General features: G+C 30.8%; 2 protein-coding genes across 2 annotated transcripts; one reads left to right on the top strand and one right to left on the bottom strand.

Moving 5' to 3' along the window:
* Positions 1-4702: 4702 nt before the first annotated feature.
* LOC109795434 (putative WRKY transcription factor 53) lies at positions 4703-9583 on the bottom strand. The gene is made up of 3 exons (XM_029270724.2): positions 7036-9583; positions 6582-6710; positions 4703-6056 (listed from the first exon to the last, which is right to left on the bottom strand). The coding sequence occupies exons 1-3, from the start codon at positions 7356-7358 to the stop codon at positions 5474-5476; spliced, it is 1035 nt and encodes a 344-aa protein (XP_029126557.1). The 5' UTR covers positions 7359-9583; the 3' UTR covers positions 4703-5473.
* Positions 9584-11430: 1847 nt separating this feature from the next.
* On the top strand, positions 11431-20524 carry LOC109808009 (RNA polymerase sigma factor sigE, chloroplastic/mitochondrial). The gene is made up of 6 exons (XM_020370798.3): positions 11431-11577; positions 12203-12966; positions 13344-13487; positions 14309-14545; positions 14966-15229; positions 20104-20524. Exons 2-6 carry the CDS (start codon positions 12265-12267, stop codon positions 20299-20301), a joined length of 1545 nt encoding a protein of 514 aa, XP_020226387.1. The 5' UTR covers positions 11431-11577; positions 12203-12264; the 3' UTR covers positions 20302-20524.
* The last annotated feature ends 258 nt before the right edge of the window (positions 20525-20782 follow it).

Below are 20782 nucleotides of genomic sequence, written 5' to 3'. Positions count from 1 at the left end.
CTCATCCAAACCCATGGGATTTTGAAGGATTGTTTGAAGTGACTTTTCAAGAATTTTCAAGTGAGTTTTTCATTTTTTTTCTATGCTCCTGTCTTCTCCATTTTTTCTTTGCTAATAATATTGCACTATTGTTCATTGCTCATATATAATATTGTAATACTATTCTCATCTCATTTCCCTATTTTGTGAAACTCCGATATGTAAATGACAGTGTCATTGACTTGCTCTATTTTTCTGTTCATTCTCTTTAATTGACTTGCTTTATTTTATTCTATGTAGTTGAATTTGTTCTTTTATATAACAAAAAAAAATGCTTGAAATTTCAATTTTTAAGTGGTAATTTTTTTTATAATACACGTCAAGAAAAGAAAAAGGTGAAAGATGAAATTGATATCATAATCTCTACAATATATATATATATATAAGATGAATTTGAGTTAGGGTTTCTGTGAGTAGAATGAGATGAAAATGGATCTTAGTTGGGGAAAAACCCTTTTAGCATAAAAATTGCAATCTCTCTCCTTCCCTTGAGTTTGTTACTTTTATCTCTCCTCCTTTTATGACTCAACAATTATTTTATTTTATTTACTATGAATTTTTTATATATTATGAAATTAGGATTTTTTTATATTTAAAAAAAAAAAAGAAAATTAACATAATTGCAGTATCTAATTTTTTAGGGTTTAGAACTTATGCCTTCATTAACTTATTTTTGAAAAAGGAAATATTGTTAAAATATTTGTTAGAATAATTTACATTTATAAATATCGTTAAAAATTATCATATAATATATAACTAAAATAATATATATATATATATATATATATATATATATATATATATTCTCTATATCTAAATACTTCCGTTTATATAAAAAAATTATATATCTAAATATTTTCTCAGTATCGATTATACTGATTTTTTTATATAAAAAATTATCTTATGTTTCTATATTTCCATTTTTACATGTTTTTTTATAATGGCTGAGGTATTTGATCCATTTGAATAGCCAATATATATTCGATCTTATATGATTAGTGTGCTTCTAAAAATAATAATATAATTTTATTGATTTTGTCTCTTATCCGTAATTATTTATATAACTAGTTTTCAACATATATTGTTTTAGTAATTCAAATGGGAGACTCACAAGGAAATAATAAAGGAAAAGAAAAAGAGAAAGAAAACTATGAAGCGGTGGATGAACTTTCATTTTCAACGTTACCGATGAATGAATATCATACTTTTGAGCCTATTATTCAAACCCAGGAACAAGAGCAAGAAGACGCTAATGCTTGGAGGACTAGTATAGCTATGAATATGTGGGTGAATGCTATTTAAGAGGATATGATATTACGGAGAATTATTATTATTATTATTTATCTAGACATTGCTTTTTTTTTTGTCTTTGACTCTTTAAATTTGAATGTATGAATTTTTTTTTTTGAAATCTTATCAAATGTCAAAAATTCACGAAAATTCTACAAAATCCCATAGAATCCATTAAAATCTTGATTTAAAAGCCTTGCAGAATCTATTAAAATCCTGCAAAATCTTAAAAGTCATGTGTAACGCCCGATTTATATAATAATAATCATATATTTCTTATATAATATTTTCGCAATTATATCGTTAACAATATTTTTTTTAAAGATAAAGATAAAGAAACAGAATATTTTGTGAATGACATATTGTTCTAAAGTATTTATAATAATGTATTATTTTACACAATATTTTTTTCTTTCACTTCTATTACAAACTTTACATTGATAATGGGAATAAATTTACAATAACAAATAAAATTATAATAGATTCATCAAATAACTTCCACATTCCAATTTCTTCCAAGAAAGACAACAACTATAATCACTGCAAAATGCTCTGGAATCCCAAGTAGATCCATCTATTTTATAATATATTTAATTTTAAAAACAAAGAAAAGAGAGGAGTAAGAACAATATCCAATAAATACAATAATTCAAAAGAATAAACAGAATTATTTATAATTAATATTAAACATATATATATATATATAGAAATATAAATATATATACAGATCATATATTAGATTTTCATGATACAATAAAATTTGAATTATACTTGTAGTGACTAGTCAGGATAAATGAGCATCATCATAACAACAACCAACAAAAGGATATTTCACCTTAACAAACCATAGGATATTTCACCTTTATTCCTTACTCATTTAAATCCCCAAGGTCAAACATCCAACTACAAATAATTCAAACTTTATCTTCTATGGCCATAGAACAATATTTCTCTTCATAAATACGTGAAGAAATAATAACAAGACGAGTCCAAGATATCACAACTATATCATAGTTGATTATAAATATATTTACAATAAATATATTTACGTAAAAAGAATATATTAAGAGTACCAATAATATAAATAAAAATGACAGTCATTATAAAATAATTAAACAATATAAAATATGAACACCTTAATAATTGTTATGGATAAAAATAAGCATAGGTTAAGAAAATAAATGAGGTTAGGGACACCCCACTGAATAAATACACATAAAAAATAACATAAATAAATAAACATAGTAGTATATAAAATTTTAAAGAGATAAAGTTCTTCTCCCCCTTACCTGGATAAGCAGGAACTAAAACTTGAGCAGAATCTCTTCTTCTAGATTCCCTATTTTTCTTTCTCTCTCTTTCTTTCTCTTTCTCTTTCTCTCTTTCTCTCTCTCTCTCTTTCTCTCTCTAAGATTTTCACCTTCTCACTCAGTTATAATTTTTTCTCAGCCCATGCCTTCTATTTATAGTCATTCTGGGGTCCCCGGAACGGCCCGTACTGGATTCGGAACGGCCCGTTCCGGATCCTTCGAACATAGGCAAATTTAGCAACTGGAACGGTCCGTTCCAAAATCAGAACGACCCGTTTCCAAAAAGCAGAACGGCCCGTTCTAAAACTAGAACGGCCCGTTCTCGGGTTCCATTTAGCATAGGTTGACCATAATTGGGAACGCCCCGTTTCTAACTAACCTTTTTAGGCATTTTCAGAATTCCGGAACGGCCCGTTTCCCTTTGGGAACTAGAGCTGTCAAAATGGGCTTGGCCCGGCGAGCCAACCCGGCTCACCACGGGTTCGAGCCGGGTTGGGTTAAAAAAAATTTGAAAATTTTAATACGGGTTAAATTTGAACCCGGCTCACCACCAACCCGGCTCACCCGGGTTGAACCTGTAGTGAGCCGGGCTGGCCCACCAACCCGTGATTAATTTTTTTTTGTTGAAAAAATACAATAATTATTGGGTCATGGTGCAGTCCAACATGAGAAATAATAATTTAATGTTGGATTGTGATTTTTAATTTTTGTGATTTTGGATTGTATTTGAAGTTTAAGATAATTTTGGATTATATTTATCTATTTGAGATTATTTAGATTTGATTTGATTGTATTTAAAATTATCATTTAATGTTTGGGATGAATAATTCATTTAAGGATGTCTTAATTAAGAATCTCAGATTTTTAAAATAAGTTTAAATTTTTGGGCTTTAGTTGTATATTAAAAAAAAATTAAAAAAATTGTTTTTTTTTAAGGTGAGCCAACCCGTTTAACCCACCAACCCGTGGTGGGCCGGGCCGGACTCGATTTTTTTGAGCTCACTGATAAATGAGCCGGGTTGGGTTGACCCACCAAATGGCCAACCTGTGGTGGGCCGGGCCGGATAGCCCGTTTTGACAGCTCTATTGGGAACGGCCCGTTCTGGAAAAACACAAATGGGTCATTTTACAAATTTGGAACGGCCCGTTTTACTTTTGGAACGGCCCGTTCCGGGCCAACAAACACAAGCCTTTTTAGAAATTTGGAACGGCCCGTTCTGAGCCCAGACTATTATTTTATTATTTTTAATTATAAAAAATCTCTTTAATAATCTTCTAAATATTTAAAATACATAAAATAAAAAGAACCCTTTTTATTAATATTGTATAAAATTTGGGATGTTACATCATGAAAATCCTGCAAAGTCTTTTAAAATCCGCAGGATTTTTTTTAACTAAAAAAGTCTTTTAAAATCCTAATCCAATACACCCCCCTTATCCAATGTAAAAAATTCACAAAAATTTTACAAAATCTACAAAATCCCATAGAATCCATAAAAATCCTGATTTAATAGTATTGCAGAATCCATTAAAATCCTGATTTTAAGTCTTGTAAAATCCTGTAAAATCTTAAAAGTCATGAAAATTCTACAAAGTCTTTTAAAATCCGTAGAATTTTTTTTAACTAAAAAAGTCCTTTAAAATCCTAATCCAATACACCCCCCTAAGATTAAAGAGTTAATACACCCCCCCTAAGATTAAAGAGTTAGGTTCCTGCATCTTTACTAGAAATTTAAAATATGCAGAAGGTAAAATAAACGGTCTTACATGTGTATATTATTCGACTGTTATGAAAGATTTTCTATAAATAGCTACTGGTTTCGCAAATTTTGTGTTTGTATTTTGTACCACTTTCATATAATAAAATCGTAGTCTCTTCTATTAGTTTTATTTTTCTTTTGTAGTTTTTATTTAATCTATTTAATAGACTTTATACTCGATTTATATATACTTCAAAGTTTAACACAATTATTTGAATAATCGTTCAAGAGGATGATTGTGAAGTAATATTTATTATTATTATTATTATTATTATTATTATTATTATTATTATTATCGAAATGAACATTAATATTGAGTTTTTCGTATAAAAATTAACTTATTTAAGTTGAAAACCATTAAATTTGGTAGTTCGACTAAAAAAAAATCAATAAACGAATTTTACTAGAAACAACCACAGAAAACAAAGCAACATAAGGAAATTAAACGAAAACTTTATTTGATATTAATTCGGAAACAAATATAATGCACGGTCAATTTTGTCTTCCCGTGACTCAAGTCGCATAAGACTAGACAAACAACTAACTTTGACATGTCCTAAGATCGGTAACCAACCCCGTGCCTTTCATTCTCTTCTAGGTGCATACACTCGATTGAATCCCATCGTGTGAGCAAACCTAAACACTGTTTCTTAAAAGACCGAAAAGAGAGAAAGGAGAAGAAAAAAAATACTATACGAAACAAGTGGTTAATCAAGACATACAGATAAATATTTTCATACCCGCTATTTAGGTCCCTTGAATCTGGTATGACTAGGATTGAAAATTAATATTTTCAGGTAGGTTAACGGTTCATACACTATGAAGTAGAGATTGGGAAAAAAGTGATCAAGATAACTTATATGAACAATGTAATTTTGATTGTGCAGTTAAATTTTGTTGTCCACAGTAATCTTATTCAACTTCATCAGGGTGAAGGGAGAATTTTGTTGTCCATAATAATTTTACTTGATTCGAGAAGATGATTGTGGACATTGATTTATACCATGACAAAAATAAATGAATAGAAAAACAAAGGGGTTGACAAAGAAATTGGGTTGCGAAATTACTAAAATTTTAGGAGAATGGTGAGTTATCAAAGGTAAAGTTTTGGCCGTCTAATATATGAAACTGATCAAATGGGAAGTTTAAGCTTGCAAGTGTTGGAGAGTTAGCAGCTGATGTAACCGCTGAAATCATGTCATTGACCTCACTTCCAGAACTTGCCAAAGGGTGCCCTCTAAAGTTGTCAACCGAAAAATAAGTTGTGTCAGATGGGGACACATAAGAAGGGCAATTGAAATTTTGAGCATAGTTGTTTTCAATGATTGGGGAAGGGAAAACTTGCTCTTCCTTTTTTATAGTTGAAGTCAAAAGTTGGTGGAATGATGAGGCAAACGATTGATCTAGGTTCTCCGTTAGGACTCCTAGCCGTAAATGGAGATTCATAGCATCACTTGGTTGCTGCTGTGGAATTGTAGTAAAATTTGGTTCTTGATTTTCTGGGATCCCTAATGTTGGAACTGCAAAGGAAGCCATTGTGCATGTGTGGTTTCCCCGGTAATGGATTTCAAACACTGTTGGGTCTTGATCGGATCTTTGCACTTGCTTTGTGGCCATGCAACCTTCAAAATTTCTTTGGGCACATCTATAATAGCCTCTACATGTATAAATCAATGTTCATTAATTAATTTAGTTGTTTCAATTCAATTTTATATTAATAATACTTGTTTGCAAAATTAGCATTGCATAAATGAATATCTATATTATATATAAATGGAAAGATTTACCTCCTTCAAGCATAAATCTTCATAAAATTATTTTACTTAATAATTCATATGTTATATCAAATATTAATGATATAAGTGTTAAATTAAAATTTTTAATATATAAATAAAGTCTATATATTTTAAAATAATTTAAAAATTATTTAATATCTTATTTTATTAATTTAAATTCATAAATAATTATAAAAATATTTTATATTGATTTAAATCTATATAATAAAATATAATATAATTTTTAAATTTTAAAAAATTTGTAAATTTAATCAGAGTATCATATAATTTTTTTTAATTTAATAATTAGATAATTAAAATTTAATATAAAAAATAAATTATTTATTAATTAAAATTTATTCTTAGAATAAGTGAATCATCTATCAATATATAAAATATGGTGCTACCTTGGATACTTAGCTCCATGTATGCTTTTCTGGCCATATTTTCTCCAAGTATATCCATCATCAAGAGACCCTTCCACTCCCATCCCCGGGGTAACTCGAATCTGTTTTGTCCAACTTGGTTTAGTCCTCCTGAGATTTAAATAGAAAACAATTCACCATGTTATAGAATCAGGGCAAATTATATATATGTCTATAAGATCAACTCTCTTAAAAGTTGTTGCTCATGAAGTAATCCTCTAAACACGAAACATGGAAACAATGTCTTAAATTGTGATTATATCCACAAAGACTTGCACAAAACATTGTATCATGAAACTCGGAGACAAATGTGCGAGGCGATTTCCATTGCCTTCCATATCCCATTTTAAAACCTTGCATGGGAATTACTTGGTCATGCAAATTATTTATTCTAATATCCAAAAGGATAAAACTTTTATGGCTTGATTTCAAATACCTTTCGTTGGGGGAACTACGGTTGATTTCCCTCAGATCTTTGTCTGAGTTTCCATTGCGAGGACTTCCGCTCAAAGGTGGTGATTGTGAAGTTCGAATTGCAACCCTTGAGTGCAACATTTGTGAAGAAGGACGACCCACTAACCCCATCTTCAAGTTCACCATTTTAAGAGCCTTTTCAAATGCGTCTATGATCTTCTCGATTAGAAGCTCGTGGCTTTCTTGCGACGAATAAGGCGCGTGGAGAGAGATTTGGAGTTGCTTTGCCACTTCCATGCCTTGTTGTAGCACATGAATGAGGTTGCTACAATCCCAATCTCCCATGCTTGATGATCGTAATTTTATTGCGATATTTGATATGTGAGCAATTACAATAAAATACTATCGAAGGGGTGAAGTGAATTGAAAAACCTTGACACTAGAGTCAAGAATAAAAATTGAAGTAGAGGACTTCTTTTAAGCCTTGGTCTAGTCTATGAAGGCACCAAAGAATATGGTAAACGATTGGTGGAGAAGCTCTCCGGAAAGAGCATATGAGATCGAGATTGAAAATGAAGAAACTTATGTCAAAGAAGGCTTGAATGGGACATTATGATGAACCAAAAAGGAAGTGAAACATAGCCGCAATATGCGACATTGACCAAACAAACAAAAAACAAAATCGGAGTTGGTTTTTGTGATGGTAAAAGGACACAAAATGGGAAAGGGAATAAGAATAGATCTTGAGGTTTTGTGTGTATGGGATTAGAAAATAATTTTGGAGAAGGCACGATTATATATTGAAGTTGAAGTTCGAAAAGCTTAGGGTTAAGGGCCTCATTTTGAATGAAGAAAAAATGTGAAAAAAAGAAAGTTTGACCGAAAATTTGAACTGTTGACTTTCTTTATTGCTTTGCATTTGGACCGGTCTTTGGTCAAGAAGCGGTAGATCGATCGATTTTCTGACCTTCCTTTACCCCGAAAGCTACTTCTTTTTTGTACTATTCATCGGAGAATTTATTATATTTTGTACAACTTGAGTACATAAATTTATTATTGAAGCCACCTCATAAGAAGTCATCAAGCTTTTTTTTTTCTTTTTTTTTTTCTTTTCCGTTTAAAGTTTTCTTTTTCTTTTCCGTTTACAGTTATTTGTCTTTTCAATTTAGTGCCCGTGAGAAAAATTACTGGTTATATATTTTTAATAAGAAAATAAGTGGAAAAATTGTGATCTTTATGATTAAAGATCTAACCACTAATTTCCTTTCACTTTTTATTTCATACTTGATTGTTATTTACATTATTTTAATAATAAGTTTTATTTAAATTTTAAGATAAAATAATACATCTTTTATGTTTTGGAAAACAAATATCTACAAGAATTTTTTTTTCAAGAAAATTGATTAATTTGAATCAAACCAAGCCATTGTTCATTTATTTGATTTGAATTGTAATTTTTTTTAAAATTCATTCCAAATCAAACTAATCAAAATTGATTGGTTCAAACTTTAAAACTGATTAATCTGAACCAAATCAATTCATTGATTGATTTGATTTGGTTTGAATTGTAATTTTATTTTTGTGTTTATCCTAGATTTGAGGTCTATGAACACCCTAACATATATGTATATATTGTAAGAGTAAGTTTTGAAAGAATTATTTTACTTAATAATTTATTATTTATGCTGAATTTCAATAATTTAATTATTAAATTAAAAATATTTTTAATACATTAATTTTTAAATATCTTTATTTCCTCGCTAGTAAAATATATATGCTTATCTATCATATATGATATATTGAAACTAAAGATTGAAATAGAATGTCCATGATTTAAGATTTGAAATTTATTGTCGTGATTGTAATTTCAATGATAAAAGAAATCTTATATCATATATTATGTTGACATATTTCATAGATATTTATATTTGTACACCCCATAATTTTATACATCTCATCGATACTTATAATTTTTATTTTTTATTTTTATATATTTATTAAATCATATCATATATTATCCCTATATTTTTCTTTTCTCTCTTTCATGTCAAAATGATATCACCGATGTCCAAGAATTTTGAAGGCATTGAAACAATAAGAAATTAAATATTTGGTGTAGTTGGAGGAATTGACATCCTAAAAAGAGATATACGAAAGTACTTTATTAGATCCACAGCAGCATGAATCCCTTCTCTTTTACATACATGCATTAATAAAAGCAACAAAAAAAATAAAACTGAGGGAAAAACTTAAGACCAAGAATCTTCAAACCTTGTTCCGCGTCGTTGGTTCTTCGTTGTTGTGGCCTTGTAGGAAACGTTGGTGACAGGGTTGAGTTATGACGTTGCCTCCCACGTCAACACTTCGCCTACCGTGCTACTTGTTCGAACCGAACCTTCCTCTCTCATCCTTCCAAATTTCAACTATTTTATTATTATTTTTACTACCACTTTTATATCTCTCTATATATTTTTTTTAGAGAAGAAATTTTCTTAAATTTAAGGATAATAATATCAAATACAAAAATAGAAATTTATTTAAAAAAATTAAAAAAAGAAATTTTATTAAATATAAAAATATAAATATTCAATATAAAAATGAAAATTAAAAAGGTAATGATCAAAATTTATTTCCTTTATAATTATTATTCTTAATTATAGTCATGAAGTGAGCGAGAGGCAACTTGGTATATTATTTTTATTCTTGTCTTCTAAAGAGACAACTTTTTACGATTATTTAGTTACAACTTACAAGAGACGCGCGCTTTAATCAATACTGACATGGATATTGATTGGTAATATTTTAATTAATAAAATATTAATTAGAGTATTTTTCTTCGTGATCACATTTTAAAAATATTTAATCCTTGGATTTATTAACTTTGAGTCTCACTCCATTACTTTCTTCATATTTTTATATCTACACTCGGATTCATGATTCATAATTCAAGTAAATGATATACATTATTGTTAACGATGTATTTAACAAACTAGTAAAATAAAACTACTATTTCAGTACTAAAATTAACTATAAAGTTTTAAACAAAAAATCAAGTGAAAATATATATAATTTAAATAATAAAAAAATTGCAAACCGTATTTTTTGCTGTCAACATGTATAAGTTGGCAAAGTAATTCATCTTAGAAAACCCAGCTACCTTTATTTTGCAGGATGATTATTTTAGTATACGCATCTAATAACTAATATCCTTCTTTATCTGAATATTTAATTATGAAAATAAATGATAATAATTTAGTTACGAGGCTAAAATTTTCTCAAAGATTAACAATTTATAAATCAAACGAAACTAACTTGATTTTTTTAGTTAAATTCTGGATTTGAATTTTATGAATAAAAAATATCATTAGGAAGAGATCAGTTAATTATATTTTTTATTATAAATTAATCACTGACTTTATTAGTGAATATTTTATATTAATAACATAGTGATAAAAAAATATTCTTTAAAAATAAATAAAAGAAATAAACTAGAAGACTAAAATAATATTAAGAAAGTTTTTGGACACAACATTAATTGTTTATTTTTACTGTGCCTGAGTCTCTAAGACAATTATATATTTTTGAACTTACAAATGTTATAGAAACCTTATACTCTAGGAGTAGTTAATTAATTTTATTTCTTTCTCTTTCTATTTTTGTCTTTCTCATTCATTAAAAAAATTAAAATGGATGAAAGAACAAGTAACGGAACAAATTTCAAATAACAAACACGTGTTAACAATGGATTTGATAAAATTTTAAAATTGAGGCCTTTGCTCTTACAAAGTTAAGCTTAAAAAGATATGCACCATGGGAACTCACAACGTTACATTGGTTCAGCAAATGCATGTACCTGACCATGAATCCATTTCACGTTGGGGAACTCCAACTAGTAGTTTATAAACTAGACTACACAACAACTGACAAGTGAATATTAAAGAAAAACATGAAAGAAATTAATTAATGGTACGTGAATTACAATACAAAATCGTGATTTAACAAGGTTGAGTTCACTAACACTGTACTCAGTCTTATAAATATGTCCTAAATAAATTAGTATTTGAATCCTACTCGATATGTACTATGTATGATGAAAATTTTATTAAGGAAGAAAAACCATCACCTTAATTATTACCCCAACATTGTTTTTATTATTATTCGTTACAATATTAAGAATGCATGGTGGGTATTGGGCTACGTATTGGACACAGCACAACCACAAGTAAGATGCATCCAACAAAAGTGTAAAAGATTTTCCAACTCAATCAGCAGCCAACCACGTGTCCCAGATCTCATCCACATCTTCCCCCAAAATATCTGCTCCCCCATTCCAAACGCGCCACATTCACTTTCTCAGCCACGTCACGCCACATCTGTCCACGTGTACCCATCCTACAACGTCCCATCTCACCGTTGATTTTTCACACATTAAATTGTGAACACCAAAATTTTAGTATCTCGCGTTTAACAAAACCACAACCTCAACGCGTTCTCAGTCTTACGTTCGCTGTGCTCCAAATATCTGCGTCGATTCCGGGACTTGGCTCCGACATTGCAGTTACAGGTACTAGAAATGTTGCCTACAACTTCGCTTCATTGTTTTTTTTTTTTTTCAACACTATATCTTTTTATAGATCACTCTTTTTTTAACCAATATTAGTGGGCACCTTAATTAAGTTGTGCAACATTTAAATCCACCTTAATTAAGTTTTGCAACATTTAAATCCTATGAAATAAACTATGTTGAGGATGATACATTAATGTGTTCACAATTTTTTATAGAAATTAGTGATTGTTTCTAGAGGTGAATACTTTGTATATTATTTATATAGAAAAAACTCTTTTAATTAATTGGGTTACTAAGAATTTTAATTGTTAGATTTATTACAAGCATTCGGGGGTGGGGGAAGAGTTTTGCTATCCATAGTGATCCAACCCGTCTCATATAAAATTGTCTCCTTTGGAGGATAACTGTGTTCTATACTGAAAACACTGAAAAATTTATAGTTTCTTTTTGATTTCTTATAAAACAATATCTTGGGTTTTCACTATATTGTTCTTTTGGTAGCAATATTGATGTAGATATTGATGCCACATCGATGGTTAATGAAGAGATTGTGCAGTTTTGTTATTAGTACATGTCAAATCCATGGAGGAAAAGTTGATATTAAATTGCTCTGCTGTTGTAGGATCTCTACATTGAAAATTTGTTTCACTTTTTATGTTCTAAACACGGCTTAGGAAACCTGGCATGGGAGTTGTTACTGTTTCTACCTCAGCTGCTAGGACTCCTCTAAGATTGAATACAAAGTTGACCAGCCATCAGCAGGCACTGAAGCGACCCTTAATCGTAGCTTTTAAAGGAAATAAATCGAATAAAACAGCTTTGGTTTCACCTCAAGAGCAAATTCCTCTGCCGGTAGAAACAGCAAAGAAACAGAAACACCAGAAAAGGGTAGGGAAAACTAATGAGTCACTGAAGAGAGTGAGAGCTGTCACTACTGATGAAAGCTCCACATTCACCTTGGATGTGGACTACAATGAAGCTGCAGCCAAACTTGAAAACATATACAAACTCAGCTCGGTATCAGATACTTGTAATGCAGAAGATGTAGATAGTAAAATCAAGAGAGTGTCGCGGAGGAGGAAGAAGGTTGGTGATGAACATGATGAGGGAAATGATGATAATGTGGTTAGAAACCAGAATAAGAAGGCCAAACGGTTGAGCCTTGATAAGAGGATTGCATTGAAAAAGAATGCAAAGGAGGAGGTAATTGTTCCAAGTAAGAAGAAAAGAAATGTTAAGAATACAATTGAGAATATTGATGTGCTTATCAGGGAATATTCAGCATCAACTGATTTAGTTAGCATGGACTGGAGAAAAATGAAAATTCCGCCAGTTCTTCCTTCTTCAGAACATGCATGGTTGTTTAAGTTGATGCAACCTATGAAGGTGAACTTTTTCCCCCTTTTTTGGTCATCAATGCACTGTCTTTTATGATTTTTCTTTTCTTAAAATAGAAGTGTATCTACTATTGCTGAATGTCAAGGAACTAGTCAACCTAAAAGCTTAAGCAGGAAGATGATAGATTTGAACTGATTTTGTCTTTGGTACACTTCCGGTGAAAGTCATTTGGGCTTGAAGGATGCACAAAGCAGAGGTTGTTCTTAACTGTATAGAAATTTCATCATGAGAATGAGTTGTCACAGATCCACATCTTGAGCATATAGTCATGCAAGCTTTTGATACTGAGGAATCTTTAAATTTAATAGCTTATGATAATGAGTGAAAATCCATGAATTTTTTATATTAGGATCGTTATTGTTCAGGCACTCTTCCTAGTGAAAGAAGATTTACAGGCACTAGGGAAAGAAATTACAGATGGGGAACTAGCTGATGCAACAAACATGAGCATTGTTCAAGTAAGGAAAGCTGTAGAGGTTGGTCGAGCTGCCAGAAACAAGCTCATAAAGGTAACATGGAATGTTTAACTCTTCTTTTTAAATTGGCTTATATGAAGCCTTTGAAGATCAGTGCTATAGGGCCTATTTAGATGAATTTATTTAGAAACACTTCTCGAACAAAAAAATTAGAAAGAAAAAAATGAATTAAGTTTTCTCATAAACTAAAATTAGTTTATGCATAAGTTTTTGAAGAAGCTAATGTGAGAGAGTTTCTACAAGTTAGCTTATGTACAAGCTAATTTTAGCTTATGGAGAAACTTATTTCCCTTTTCCATTATATTTTTTTTTCTCCAAGAAGTGCTTTTAGAGAAAATAGGCCCATTACACCTTCATTCCTTCTACTTCTTTCTTAGGAGACTTTTTGGTGTGTGGAATGTTTTTACCTTCCCAAAAATTTGAAATTAAGAATGTTAGTTTTCCACATTTGGTTTATCATTTAAAAAATAACATTCCTAAGAAACAAGGAAACGTAGTTTCTCAGAATATGAGTTAAAAGGAATGTTTTACTGCCGTAAATATTACGTTATCTTAATTTGTGTAGTTAATGCAGTAAAAATCTATGGTTCCCAAGTGACATTTATAAACATTTCTCAAACTATTTATAATCAATCAAACAGATTTAATCATTCTTGGAAATCATGATTTGTAGGATTTATGATCACCAGGAATCATGATTCCCAAGTATGAAAAAATTTGCCTTCTACAAAACACCCCCTTAGTCTCTCATTTTGGAGATGACTGATTTAATTGTAGATGTGTTTGTTGCTATTCTTTGGAATGAGTAAAAATTTTAATGAAAATAAAATAGATCATGGTGATATCTATTGCAGCACAATCTCCGGCTTGTATTGTTCGTGATTAACAAATATTTTCAAGATTTTGCAAGTGGCCCAAGGTTTCAAGATCTTTGTCAGGCAGGAGTTAAAGGACTTATTATAGCAATTGATCGTTTTGAGCCAAAAAGGAGACTTCAGCTATCTACATACAGTTTATTTTGGATAAGACATTCTATTGTTCGTTCCATAACCCTCTCAAGCTTCACACGTGTTCCTTTTGGACTTGAAAGGGTATGCATTTTGCTCGTCCATATATGATGATTAATAATGTTTTGGTTTAAGTAACAAATGGATGAATTGCTTTTATTGCTAATTTTAGATAAGCAGCTTACTTTATTACATTTGTCAAGAATCATATGGCAACTTCAACAAATTGAAATTGCTAATTGGCTTGTTTATACTTTATAGTGGTTGAAAGTTGAAACAAGGAAAGGTCCAGGATTGTTTTCTTCAGGCACTAGATTTGGAAGAGGATTTTATAAATAGAATAGAATTATTAAAAAAAACTGATGCTTGTTTTGACCATATCTAATCTTTCCAAAGATATTTAAAGAAAATATATTGGTTAAAAGAATATTATAGACTTGGTCAAATTATTAGACTTTGCCCAGGTAGCTGCTTTTTATAACATCTCACTTTCATTTTGAACAGGTTAGAGTAGATATTCAAAGAGCAAAACTTGACTTATCGTTTGAGCTCCATAGGTCACCAACAGAAGAAGAGATAGTAGAAAGAATTGGGATCTCCCCTGAAAGATATCATGAAGTAATGAAGGCATCAAAACCCATTTTATCCCTTCATTCAAGACATATAACCACTCAAGAGGAGTTTATTAATGGGATTACTGATGTCGATGGTGTTAATGGTGATAATAGGAGGCAACTTGCTGTTCTAAGACTTGCTCTTGATGATGTGGTAATTACTCAACTCCTTGATACTATCCCTTTGATGATAAGTGAAATTTGATGAATAAGCTGCTAAAAGTTAGTGAAACTTTGGTAAATGTCAGTTATTTGCTGTTTTCTAGACATTTAAATTAGTATGACAAAATCTTGCCAACCAAAAATCTTGTTTCCTTTGTTCTTTTTGTTGTCCATCCTTGACAATGGACCTTGGGAGAACATTTGCACCCTTTGACTTTGACAATAATACAAGTATGTGGATAGTGTTATTATCCTTTTGTCCCCTATTTTTATAGTTTGAACCCATTTTCTGGATGTTATAGTTGTCAATTTTTGTCTCATATTAGCTAGCTTCTTTCTTATGTTTTGATCCCTTGTCTTCTTATTAGGTGCTTTTATGCTTTATTCAGTCGGACATTTCATTCCTATTGAGTATTTTTTCGGTGTAATATTTATGTCTTTACTTTTATATGTATGATAATACTAATTATTATTATTTTAAATAAATTTTCTCTACTAACTCAAGGTCCTAGGTTCGTCATTTATCCTTGATGTAGTAATTCTTACATGACTGCGGTGCATAAAAGCATAACAAAGCAATACGTTAATATATATATATATATATATTAAAGCAATACTAAAAAAAGACAACTAAGGCCTCACTTAAGTAGAGAGAGAGAAACATGAGTAAACTATAATTGGATACACTACAATGTATAGCTACCCTCATATTTATATTACTAGGACTAGTATATGCTAGCATATAGGCCAAGCTCGTATACATACTAAAACCCATTTATTCTTTATAGCAACTCCCAATAGTCCCCCTCAAACTAGAACATAAATGTTAATCATGTCCAACTAGTTACAAATATCATGTCCAACTAGTTACAAATAAAATCACCACTCACTTCATTCAAAACTTATGTAAACACATATGCTTCTTGGTTACCTGTCTTAATATAAGTAGGTATAAGATTTGGTAGGACCTTTTCTTAGATGAAATGACTATCTACTTCAGAATGCTTTGTTCTTTCATGAAAAATTGGGTTTGATGTGAAATGTATGGAAGCTTGGTTGTTGCACCATAGTTTCATAGGACAAGTATTAGCAAATCCTATCTCTTCCAAATTTTGTGCCACCCAAACTATTAATTCACAAATTATTTGATCCTTAGTCCTTTATGTCTTAGCAGAGGATATTCTCATCACATTACGCTTTTTTACTTTTCCAAGAGATCAAATTACCTCCCAAAAATACACGATATAGCCTATGGTAGATTTAGGGTCCATAAGAGACTCTGCCTAATTCACGTCAGAGAAAGCCTCCACTTGCATATGTTTGTGGTCCTTGGCACACAATTCCTTGGAACTTTCTTCAAATACTTAACAGTGTGGATTAGTGCTTCTTAATGAGTGTCCGTCGGAGAAGACATGAATTAACTTACAACACTTAATGGAAAGGCAATATCAAGTTTAATGTAACTCCTTTTGTTATCAACTTAACTCTTGGTTCCATAAGGATCTCACATGGTTTGGCTCTCATCAAACTAGTATTAGTCAACACGTCAAAACATACTTCCTTTGTGATAGGAAGATCCCTTTCTCTAAGTACATAACACCAATACCTAAGTACATCAAGGCCCACAAGTCTTTAGTCTAAAATTGAGTTTGGGGAAAGTTCTTCAAGTCACAATGCCTTTGCTATCACTTCCTGAAATCACAATATCATCAACACAGGGAAAATAATGCCAAGGTTAGTTTGCTTATAAAATACGATATGGTCATTTTGTCTTCACTTGAATCTCAATGCAAGAACCACTTCACTAAATCTCCCAAACCAAGATTTAGATGATTGCTCTAAGAACTTTAAGTGGCACACCTTTCCATAATCCTCCTAAGCAACAAACCAAGGAAGTTGTTCGATAAACACCTCGTATTGTAAGTCACATGCAAGAAAGCAGTCCTTGCATCCAATTGAAACAAAGGCCAATGATGTTTTGCAACAAGATATATAAGAATATAAATAGAAGAAAGCTTAGCAATAAGGAAAAAAATACCCATATAATCAACTTCACAAGTTTGAGAATACTCCTTGGCAACAAGGTGTGCCTTTAAAATATCCAAAAATCCATCATGATTCATTTTAGTGATATAAATCAAATACTTAGTTTCTTTTTCCTCAAGAGCCCCCTTGCTCCATCTTGTCTTTGGCCACCATGACAAAGGGCATCTAAAATAGATTTAGGAATAAAATTAGAATCTAGGCCAATAACAACAGACTTAGAGGTGGATGACAAATGAGCAAAACACACGAAAAAATAGGTTAAGTGCATTTAAATTTTCATTTGGGTAGAGGATGTTGGGAAGTCTCACATCGCCTATCTCAATCTTTGAGTGCAGTTTATATATATTTGTTGGACAGCTTTACTTAAGGTCAATTGGTTTTAAGAAGAAATCTAGCATGGTATCAGAGTCTAGAGTCCATCTTCGTGGTTTGTCTATTCTAGTAGGCATTGCTTGGTTTGGTAGGCATCTGCAAAGGAAGGGTGTTGGAAAGTCTCATATCACCTATCTCAACCTCTGGCTGTGGTTTATATATCTGTTGGACAACTTTACTTAAGGTCAATTGATTTTAAAATGAAATCCAATAGAGATTGAGTATACTCTGGTGGATCCTCATCGGTATGTGGAGCTTCATCTTGAGGTTGAGTTTCAGTTGACATTTGTTGGGACGAAAATATGTCTGCTAAGAAAACTAGATACTTGTATCAAGAGGAGTTGGAGGATATAGTGGATATAGTGCAAGTTAAGAAGGAAGGATATAGTGGATACAGTGCAAGTTAAGAAGGAATCATCCAACTAATACATAGGAACATAGGATTTAGACAACAATGGACGATCTTCAATAAAAGATGCATCCACATAAATAAGGTGTCAACCAAGGTTTGGATAGAAGCAATAGTACCCTTTTTGTGTCATATTGTAACTCAACAATTCACACTTCAAGGACTTTGAATCCAACTTAGGTACCTAGAGACGAATATCATGCATGAAACTCGTAACCAAATATTTTTTGGGGCAAGGGGAACAAAGAATGAGAAGGGAAAAGAACAAAGTGAGGAATTGCACCATTTAAGAAAGTAGAAGGTATGCAATTAACTAAATATGCAGTAGTGGGGACTACATTTGCCTAGGGATAACAATGGGTAGGGTAGGGTACTATAGTATCGGTTTGCATACATGTGCTTGAAAAAAAAATACTTGTACCTGCCTCTACACTCGTGCTGGTAACATCTTTAATCATTGTCCCCGTATCAATTAGGTATCTATATATCTATGCTAGTTCTCGCTACTTGCACTTTACTTATGTGTAACAACAATAAATTATTAAAAAACATTAATTAGAAAAGTTGTTGCAATTAAATTAAAAATCCATTCACATTATTTAAAACTAACAAAAAAATCCAAGCATAGCCTTAAATTGTTCAAACATAAGTTATAACTCATAATCAAATAACATTAGAAACATAACATTCTAAGCATAAGTTCTAATAATTTTACATATTCATTAAAAACTTGACATTATTTTATCAATAGGAATGATTAAAGTAGGAGCAATGAGGATTAGACATAAGCCTTTATACATTTATCCAAATTTCCTTCGTTGATTAGCTTATAATTTATATTATAAATTTAAAAGAAAAAAATTAAATAGACTAATTTATATCGTCATCAACATTAGATTCTTCATATTTGTGAAAAGTTTCCTCTCTAGTCTAAATATTGCTTTGGTCTAATAATACTCAAAAAAACTAAAACACGAAAAAAAGGCTAAGGATTAGACTATCAAAAATAATAATTAAAATATCATTAGAAGAAGAATAACTCTAATTGAATAAATAGATTAGTGCAATTTAAGATTTTAGGTAAAAAAAATATTACATTATAATATAATGTATTTTATTTAAAAAAAATTATATAAATAGAGGCCCAGGCAAGGTGGAGTGGGTACTATTACTATACTTCCAGACCCGTACTCATCCCTGTTGAATTTTGTGGTAAATCCCTATCCCTTCCCCATCTCCATTATACAAGTTTTTACCCTCTCTATTAAGGGTATCTTTTGAGTATCCATAGGGTCCGGTATATTTTGTCATCTTTCAACTGCCCAATAACTTTTTGGAACCTTCATCTCAAACAATAGAGCTTGGAGGTATCAATGAAAAATATAAATGTTATGTCTATTGTAGTAGTTTTGTAGTCGGATCTATAATGGTAGTTTTAGATTATTTTACAGTAGTATAGTTATTTGCTTCCTAATGGATATCCTATGTCTGATTAATTATTAGTAATTGCTCTTATAAGCAGTGTCCATGCCAGAATTGTCCTCATTGGTTAGTCATGATTTACAGACACCTAATGTTTGGATGTATTTTCCCATACACAATGCCTAATCCATTGGCTGAACATTTATTGGTGATTCAGTTGATAAGATGAAAATAAAAGTTTTAGGGTTTAGGGTTTAATTGATATGATGCCATTATAAAACAATTGTCATATGGTGACACAAATATTTGTCATTAAAAATTATTTTTACTTACACTATAGATATAATATATGTTAGTATATTGTTAACAAGTATAGATATAGACTATAATGACACATAATATATGTTGAATCTCATTCAAAATCGTCAGTAAAATTGTATGTAATTATGTATTAAATAAATTTATACCTATATATATTATATTTATAATGACACATTTTGTTTGTCACTGCTGTATGTAACATTTCTTGTAGTGTGATAATCACCGGTCAATGATTTTTCTAAAAGCATTACACCGTATTGATATGTCATTTTTTGTTTATTTTTTATTCTTTCTAGCTTGATTCCCTGAAGCCTAAAGAGAGCCTTGTGATCAGACAAAGATATGGACTTGATGGAAAAGGTGATAGAACATTGGGAGAAATCGCTGGGAACTTGAGTATTTCCAGGGAAATGGTAAGGAAGCATGAAGTCAAGGCTCTCATGAAGCTCAAGCATCCTGCACGGTTGGATTATCTTCGACGTTATGTTGTATAAATTAACAAATGTATATATGCTTCTATTGCTTCATAGTCCCATGTTACCTATAGCCATAGCCATGATTATTTAAGCATAGAAAATCATAATCGTTACTCGTGTAATTTGTATATGATGATGGACATATTTCTCATAGCCCACCAAAAAACAAAAGCTTATTTCTCATGAGAAATAATAACCAAATACATGTTACATTACATGTAATGTGTTTTTGTTTGTGGAATTGCATCCTAAATTATACAATATCTGCTAGAGTTCTTGTCTTTGTACTGTGTGATATGGTGAAAACAGTGTAGCTGGAATGTGAGAGAACTTGGAAAACATATTATGATTTCGGGCTCGTTTGGGTAAATTCCTTAAGAATTACTTATGGAAGAGGAAATTAAGTAGGAAAAAAAGACAAGCTTCTCCATAATAATCCATAATAATTTGGGTTTGGAAATTTCTTCAAAAGGACTTTTAAAAGAGAAAAATAAGAATA

Source organism: Cajanus cajan, chromosome 9 (assembly GCF_000230855.2).
Source record: "Cajanus cajan strain Asha chromosome 9, NIPB_CcT2T_4, whole genome shotgun sequence".
NCBI lineage: Eukaryota > Viridiplantae > Streptophyta > Magnoliopsida > Fabales > Fabaceae > Cajanus > Cajanus cajan.
This window is presented reverse-complemented; position numbering and strand designations above follow the sequence as displayed.

What these genes read in the sequence shown, in the direction of transcription:
- LOC109795434 (XM_029270724.2), bottom strand. Translation starts at nt 7,358, where the DNA reads ATGGGAGATTGGGATTGTAGCAACCTCATTCATGTGCTACAACAAGGC. An exon ending in CGTAGTTCCCCCAACGAAAG is followed by an intron (nt 6,711 to 7,035) that starts GTATTTGAAATC and finishes TTTAAATCTCAG; the next exon opens with GAGGACTAAACCAAGTTGGA. An exon ending in CATGGAGCTAAGTATCCAAG is followed by an intron (nt 6,057 to 6,581) that starts GTAGCACCATAT and finishes TTATACATGTAG; the next exon opens with AGGCTATTATAGATGTGCCC.
- LOC109808009 (XM_020370798.3), top strand. Translation starts at nt 12,265, where the DNA reads ATGGGAGTTGTTACTGTTTCTACCTCAGCTGCTAGGACTCCTCTAAGA. An exon ending in TTCCTTTTGGACTTGAAAGG is followed by an intron (nt 14,546 to 14,965) that starts GTATGCATTTTG and finishes CATTTTGAACAG; the next exon opens with GTTAGAGTAGATATTCAAAG. An exon ending in GACTTGCTCTTGATGATGTG is followed by an intron (nt 15,230 to 20,103) that starts GTAATTACTCAA and finishes TATTCTTTCTAG; the next exon opens with CTTGATTCCCTGAAGCCTAA.